Source organism: Cebidichthys violaceus, unplaced genomic scaffold (assembly GCF_023349555.1).
Source record: "Cebidichthys violaceus isolate CVI_PGR_0920_01 unplaced genomic scaffold, fCebVio1.0.p SCAF_11, whole genome shotgun sequence".
NCBI lineage: Eukaryota > Metazoa > Chordata > Actinopteri > Perciformes > Stichaeidae > Cebidichthys > Cebidichthys violaceus.
In genome coordinates, this window is record NW_027176274.1 from 12,570,655 (window position 1) to 12,579,375 (window position 8,721).

Below are 8,721 nucleotides of genomic sequence, written 5' to 3' on the forward strand. Positions count from 1 at the left end.
TAGCAAGAACTCTGCCCTCAAAGCACCATGCTATGGCTGGGGAACTGATGTGACACATGTAGTGTGTGTGTGTGTGTGTGTGTATGCATTCATTTAGCTCATACGTGTGTCTAAGCATGTATTTAAATGCATTCTGACTGACTGGTGTAGCTTTCTGTCTCAGTTTAAGATCACAGGGTCAACCTCCTAAACTGCAGCTTTTTATCAATCTTCTCACCAGCTTCCGTTGGCTAATACTGAAGCGAGTGGCCACAGTGTCACCGTTGTTTACTCAGTAAAGTTTGGATGCCTTTGAGAATAGTTTCAAACTTTCTCACCATCGCAGGAAAGAAACGATTGCCTGGTTCTCAGAGGAAATGATAAATTGCCGGAGAAGAATGTTCACACATGTGAAAGGGAGAGAAAGAGGTCTGTGTAAAAGTGGTCGTATAACAAAGTAAGCTGCTTGGTAAATTGTTGGCATCTTGACATCTAATAGCTCCATTCAAAACAAAGGGAAGTTGCTCTAAACGGATGACTCATGAAAAAAAATAAACGTAGGAGGAGAAAAAATGAGGGCTTTGTCACTGTGGCAGTAGGTCACTAATACACAAAGAGAATCGATGGCACACATATGGGCACAAATATGTATGGATGTTTGCACACTGAATAAACAAATGTTCAGAAACAAGTGGATCTCTGTCTTTAAGCGTAAGCCTCGTGCCATTGAGGTCTTAGTTTTGTGCTATGTCATGGGACAGCGCTGCCCCCAGGTCACGTTGTATCTGTGAAGGGCATCGCTGATACCATCTCTTTTAACCCGCTGTGAATGCCTCCTTTCTGTGAATGTCAACCTGACACAGACAATTAAAATAGTGAGTGAGGAAAAAGCAGGAAACATCATGAGCGTGGAGACATGAGGTTTTTCTTCAAAATGCTGTGTGGTCATCTCAATTTGAAACACTATAATTGAATACAAATACATTTGATGGTTTTATTCAAATAATAAGTGGAAGAATGAATCCTTCCACTTTTGATACTTTAGATGATAAGAATCACATCATTTGACTTACTTTTACTTGTGGTGGAGTGTGATTTTAGTACTTTTACTTGGACTCAGAATACTAAAAAGCCGCTGTACACACAACCTGCCCAGCACAAGATGTTTAGAGAGTAAAAGTTGTTTTTATCAATATTCAGTACAAGTCTCTATTCACAGAGATTCTTCTGAACAACATTAAAAGTAGATAGCAGTTCCTTGATTGCACTTAATTATGAGGCACAACTATATATAATGGTGTTGTCCACTTTGAGAGGAAGACTATTGTTAGTTTTGGTCTTTTCATGGCATTTATAAGCTATAAGAAAATTCAGAGTAATGGCAGTGTTATTCTTTAATGACTGCTTTTTTGAGCAGGGACGTGCGGTCAGGGGAGGCAGGTGAGGCTGAGTCTGTCATCATGAAAAGTAAAAAAACAAATAATGCTAAAATAAAATGAATATTAATATTTATCTTCTGATCTGTGCTATATGTGTAATTTCTGTATGATTCCAATCATTTCAAGCATTTTTATAATCAAAATCGCTGAATTAGCGCATGTCCTGTTCAATCAGAGGAGACAGTGAGGTGAGGCAGTGACGAGCTGTTCCTCACCTCAGATTGTGAATCCCTCACAAACTGGGTTGAGCGCGTGCCTTTTGCTTTCTCATTGTTTGTCACCACTGTAATATTTGTAGACACTTTTATTATATGTCCTTTCTTTACATAGACTAGGTAATGTATTTCACGTCTGTGTAGAACATATTTAGTGTTGCTGATTTGACATTAAACCGCAGTGAAAAAGCACAGAGAGGCAAACAGTACCTCTGCCTCAAAGAACGGGTCGGGTTTATGCTTGTTCTGTCGTTGCTCTTCTTCTACACTTTTCTTCTTCTTATATTTTTCTTTGACTACAAAAATGTAAGATTCTATATCCAAGCTTAAAAATGTTTCCAAAACAGGGAAATATGAACAAATCAACAGCAGTTCAACGTCGGACAGGTAAAGTAACCTTTCATGTGTTTGTGGTTCTCTTTATACATCCGTGGTTGTTACGCAGATTATCACGGAATCTCACGGGATTCTCACGGGTGGTGCCCGCGAGCGCTTCGCTTCTGATGGGGCAGATCGGTGGGGAATCAAATATGTACTTTACCTATGTGTGTGTAAAGAATGCTGATATCAAATATGAAAAACAAACAGTAGTCAATGTGCAAGCTGCCAATTGACTGGTGATTTAAGATACTCTATTGGGTTCATATATTTGTAAATCTGACTTATGTAGTGTCAGTGCCTCACCAGACACGAACCTCACCGCACGACACTGTTTTTGAGGGTGTACTGCGAAAGGCCGAGTGGTATTGCTGTCAGCTAAAAATGCTGAGGTCATAAAATACAGCAGTCTTCATGCATTACACACTTTAAACTTGATCTGAATAATCTATTGAAGATGATGGGGGGGGGGGGGGGGGGATCCTTTACTCAATAGAGGACTTATAACCAGCAGATTTCCGCCTGTTCACTAATGAAATGGAGGTTCAGACCCTTCAAGCAATTATTTTGAGACCTGTCAAAATGAATATCTTAGTTGTAAGCATTAGATTACTGAAGTCAGAGTGATTCCCCGCCTTTCATTACAGTTTGTTTTCACTCTCATCCTTTGAGCAGAGGGCAGAGCCCATGTTAAACACTATCAACTGCAACTGGATGCAAATATACCATATATGTCACTTCTCTTTCAAAAGGTGCCATATGAATAAAGTTTGCTTGCTTGCAGTTTAGAACGGCCGTTCCCCCCCTGCTGCAGTCCTTGTTGCTGATAACTCCCACTGTTGTCCTGAGATGAGTTCAGATGGAACGAGACAGACCAACCATGTGCAGCAACAAAGACATGATGTGGCCAAACCCGAAGCAGCGCAGAACCCTCAAATTATCAGAAACTACCTTGTACCTTCAGTATAAATCAAGAATATGCATCTGTTCGCATGAGGACATCATTGCTGCTCATTACATGGCCAATGAGTAAAAGAAAAGGTTATTTTCAGGGCAAAAACATACTCATCCTGAAAGGTGTTTTTCCTCAGGGAGCGATGCGAGATGTTCATTGTGTGAGAGGTTACAGGGAGGCCAAAACAAACCACGTGTCACAATCACACAACGCATATTGTTCAATGAAATATGTGTCTTAAATTGCATCACATCGATAAGGTCGTTACAGCAGTAAGATATCAGTTACTTCCTGACTCTCAAAGGCCCCGCGAGCAGGAAGCGTGCGGTACCAGCGCCGTAGGCAGATCGCAACACGATATGTTTGTTAGCGTGTTAGCATTCTGATTAACCGCCAGTTGGTGCCCTGCTTCGGCGGTCTAATCTGGCCTCACGCCTCACTGCACCTGCTCAATAGAGTCCGCACCCTGCATCATGACATCATGTCTTTATGTGAAATCCCGGTGCCATTCACGGGCCCACCGTAGGGCTTAGCATGCAAGCGTCCACTATACCAACACACAGCTCTTTAAAGGGAGTCCCCTGCTCCCCCAGCTCAGTGGATACACCCTGATGCCTCCACAGAGCTCTGAACATGGCTTCTATTCTCCGACCCATCGGGCTGAGCCCATGTGCCATCCAGGGCCCATGAGGAGAGCGAGTATTTGGGCTTTTTGTTGAGGACATTTTGATATGAGAAGATATCACTGCTCCTGGATATATGGAGACTAGTTCTAGCTATCCAGTCAGCTAACATACACACTGATGTTCCTGGATGTCATTCAGAGAGAAACTGTAACAAACAATTTGGGCACATTTAACAACATAGTGCCTCACACTTTCGCTCTAAAATTACATCATCCATTTGTGAAAAGCTGTGGGATCAGTGAAGCTCAGTGCGGAGGCCAAATCTGCCACTAACCAACAGATCAGAGAGCAGACATCAAGAGGTGGACTTTCCAGTTCACCAGCCCAGTGATGTCACCTAGGACAGAGAACGCTATTGGTTGAGAGACAGCGAGGGCTGGCTGTAAAAAGATGGGCAGAGTGGAGATACGTCCATAAAAGGAGTGATGACCTCTATTGATTAATGATTGTTGATTTTGACCATTGATACATGTGGCCTGTAGGAGGTCACCTCCATTGTCCATGAGGAATTGATTAAAATATGTTGAATTAAAAGATGCTGTATTTCTTTCTTTACTCTTTTCAATTATAACTTGAAAAAATTCACTATTTTGTCATTTGCGCAGATAGACTCAAACTAAATTATGAACAAAGAACAAAATATTTTGCTTAATTTTTTATTTATAATAAAAGGTAAAATATAAACATGTTGAATTTAGGGGTTATGGTTTTGACGAGAAATATCTGTATTGAAGGCAAATCCGACTTCAAAGAAAACCGCATTGTTCAAACTTTATTGGGTCCTGGGAATATGAAACAATCGTGGAACCTGGAAATTAGATTGTGCAAAGGGAAATGAGTTGTGTGACCGTAAACAAACCGTCTGTTTCAGACTGCCTCGTAATGGTTTTGTTCCTTCCTTTAAATTTGGTGCATCAGTGGTTTACCGGGAGAGGTTTTTCAACAATTTGGATAAGGGGCAAACAAAAGCTTTCTTCAAATAAACGTAACCACACATGTGGTTTATGATGAAAGTATTAAATGTTGGCATAAAGAAATCCCATCATTGTAAGGTTCTGCAGTTCAACACAGTGTGTAGTATTCCAATGTGTATTCCAATCCAACAACATCCTCTTCCCCATGTAGTCTAATATTGAAACATATGGACATGGGAAAATGTTTGTTTAATGTTAATAAAGCCACATTTTTAAAACCATCAACAAAATTAGCTTAAAAATGTGGTCGAGCAGAAATTTTCCCAGTTTAACAAACAAGCCACAACAAATATGATATTTAGCAGTGATTTGTTTTCAATGAGGCTGATGAACGAGTGTATGCACTTGAGCTTGGTTTTGTATTAATATTCTGTTTTAGATGGAGAGGAAATCTTTTTTTTCAGTTAGTTTGGGACTGAATTTGTATAGATGGTATGAGAACAAACAAAACTTACAGAAAACCAAATAGAATTAATTAAAGCAATTGTTAACACAACTTATTATAAATGATTAATATTATTTTTTTAAATAAATAAATACATATCTTTTTTAATTAATACTTGATTTTATTATGATGAATATGATAAGAAAACAAAGGACAGTTACAGCATACTATAAGAATAACATTGCCATGCTTGTGTGTGTTAAAGTAATATATTTAAGTCAGAATCAATGAAAAGAATCCAAGAAGACAAGTTTGTCATCGTTCATTTCATCCCTAACATTTTCACTTGTAGGAAGGATATTAGTTGCATTTGTGCAAACCTGGAGATCATTTCAGAATTCAAGGTATTTAAAGAGTCCTCTTCAGGCTCTTTGGTAGCTTTTCCTCTGTTCAAACATCTGTGGAGGGATTCAGAGATCAAAGACTGCTGCTGAATGTTTTTCTACTCTGAGCCGAGAAAGTTTGACTAACCTCCATAATAGAGACATTTCAGCATGCGCTTTCACTCAATGGTTCACATTCTTCACATTCCAGCGCGTCCAAGTGACACAGATATGATGATACACAAACACACAATCCAGATGCAACAACTGCACTGTTTAAATGAGAAGCACATGCATTTTGTACCAGTGAAAGATCACAATAAAGAAATAAAAAAACACTCACAAATAAAATGTGTAAATGTGATTTTCAGAAAAAAGAAAAGAAAAAAAAAAGCATTTTAAACAAAAGTTTTCCCCCGAATCACATGTTGTATCTTATTTTTAGTTGCACAGTTAAGAAGTGGTATTCTTCCTTTGGCTATTGAGGTTTGCAAATTCAAAAATATTAACAAGAAAAACTGAATATGTGAGTGTTTAGGAGAAGAAGAAAAAATCTTTTAATTAAAGAAAAGAAATCTTTAATTAACTAACTTTGTCTGAAAAGCCTGGAAAAGAAGGGGAGACCGACTGTTTTATGAGTATTACTCTGATATCTGCAGTGTTATTACAGTAGATGTTTTTTTTTGTCAGTGGTCTATGAGTTATATTGGCAATATAAACGGAAATGTGATTGAAAATGATTCAAATAGTTTTTATTTTACATCTTTGGTAATATTGTGGCGTATATGGCATTCTGAATCTGTCTTTTATGAATTGCTGAAAACTAAAATTTCTAATTTCTGAAACCAATGCAAAATGGGAAAATGTTATCAATTAAATTAATTGTGAAAAAAATGACCACCCCCTCCTGTAAAACAAAATCAGAAAATAATTGTCAAGGCTCAACATTAGAGCATTTCTCTTAGTTAAACCCAAAGTTGACATTAACCTGCTGCTGCCTGTACTGAATAGCTGCATAAACAACAATGTCCAGCGTTAATGCAGGAGGACATAAACTCTCCTTCATCTCTCTGCTCTAATGTTCGGCATGGCAGTGCAGCTGGAGGCACATCAGCTGCTGTTGTTGTTTCATCTACTGTATCTGTGCTTCTACATACATATATGTGTGAGGAGGACATTGCATGCATGGAGCTGGCCTGCTCTGCTGTGGACTCGGTGCCCCGGCCGCACAGTGTCCATGTTGGTGTGGGAGCCTGAGGCCTGCTCCCATACATCCCCGCTCTGGCTCTGTTGATCCTATTGTCTCCTGCGTCACCACACGTCGCCCGGCAAATAAAGGCCGTCTGGCTCCAAGCTTAAATATTGCAGCAAACTAAAAACCAACCATCAGAGCCGATTCATTCACATCTGCTCAGTGGGGCGACAAGGACGGGGCTTTAGGTGGGAAAGAGGGCAGAAAAAAGTTCACTTTTCCCTGCCGGGTGCCAAGAGAACGGGACAGGACTCAACTTCGCGGGAGCCGCAGCTGTGGCAAGTTGCCCATTTGATTACATTTAACCTATATCATACATTACAGAAGAAGGGACTATTTGTTACTCATTGATCTCTCTGTATTATTTTTTAATTGGGAATTTTTCTATCAATTTTTTTTGAAGAGCTAGAGCAAGATGTTTTTTGGTTTGCACCACTCTTAATGTTCAACATAGTTAATTGTGTTAACATCTAAAACAAGCAGCCGTCTAACCGACAAAATCAATACCTTGCTAAACATTTTTATATTTAATATATTGATCTAACATGTTTTATCTAATTTCATTGGGAATAAAATGGACTCCAAAACTACTTTTTAGAAGTTTCAAATTCTTCAGGTTTTCTAATAGAATTGCGTGTGGTTGCATGAAATTATGGCTTGGATTTATTTTTTGATTTTCCTCCATTACTTACTTTTGGCCCTCTCTAATCTCCTCCCCCTGTCTGTCCTGCCTACCCCACCCTCCCTGTCTGTTCGCACCCTCTGTGTCTCTTCCTACCCCACCCTTCATTCTGCAGTGCTACGGACCGATCATGGGTGACTGGAGCTTTCTGGGTAATATTTTAGAGGAAGTTAACGAGCACTCTACGGTGATCGGCCGGGTGTGGCTCACGGTGCTCTTCATCTTCCGTATCCTCATCCTGGGCACGGCGGCGGAGTTTGTGTGGGGCGATGAGCAGTCTGACTATGTCTGCAACACACAGCAGCCGGGGTGTGAAAACGTGTGCTACGATGAGGCCTTCCCCATCTCCCACATCCGTCTGTGGGTGCTGCAGATCATCTTTGTGTCCACACCGTCTCTGGTGTACGTGGGTCACGCTGTGCACCATGTGCACATGGAGGAGAAACGCAAGGAGCGCGAGGAGGCAGAACTCAGCCGGCAGCAGGAGCTGAGTGAGGAGCGTCTTCCCCTGGCACCTGACCAGGGAAGTGTCCGCACCACTAAGGAGACCAGCACAAAGGGGAGCAAGAAGTTCAGGCTGGAGGGCACCCTGCTGAGGACCTACATCTGCCACATCATCTTCAAAACACTGTTTGAGGTGGGCTTCGTGGTGGGACAGTACTTCCTGTATGGCTTCCGCATCCTGCCGCTGTACAAATGCAGCCGCTGGCCCTGCCCCAACACGGTGGACTGTTTTGTGTCTCGCCCCACGGAGAAGACCGTCTTCATCATCTTTATGTTGGCTGTGGCCTGCGTCTCACTCTTCCTCAACTTTGTGGAGATCAGTCACCTGGGCCTGAAGAAGATTCGCTTTGTCTTTCGTAAGCCGGCCCCTGCCCCAGCTCAAGGTGAAGGCTCGGCCCCCCTGCCGCCACAAGGAAAGAACCTGCCCACCCTGGCTATGCCCTCCCTTCAAAGAGCGAAAGGTTACAAGCTGCTGGAGGAGGAGAAAGCTCCCATGACCCAGCTCTACCCGCTTACTGAGGTGGGCATGGAGGCTGGCAGAGGGGCCCCACCCTTCCCGGGGCTGGAAGAGAAGGTGGAGGAGGTGCTGCCTATGGGGGACATCTCTAAGGTGTATGACGAGACTCTGCCCTCCTACGCCCAGACCACTGAGACAGCGGGGGTAACGTTACACGAGGAGGCCGAGGAGGTGCAGCCGGCAGAGGTGGAAGCAGAGAGAGTGGAGAAGGTTGTGGATGAGGATCTGGAGGTAGAGGAGGCGGTGAACGGGGAGGGGGTAACTCCAGCAGAGGCAAGGATGGAGGCCACGGATACGATAGAAGACACCAGACCGCTGAGCCGACTGAGCAAAGCCAGCAGCAGGGCCAGGTCAGACGATCTCAACGTATGA

The 8,721-nt window shown here is 42.1% G+C and overlaps 1 protein-coding gene across 1 annotated transcript; it reads left to right on the forward strand.

Moving 5' to 3' along the window:
- Window positions 1–7,458: 7,458 nt before the first annotated feature.
- On the forward strand, window positions 7,459–8,721 carry LOC137868235 (gap junction alpha-8 protein-like). The gene has a single exon (XM_068704883.1). It carries the CDS (start codon window positions 7,459–7,461, stop codon window positions 8,719–8,721), a length of 1,263 nt encoding a protein of 420 aa, XP_068560984.1.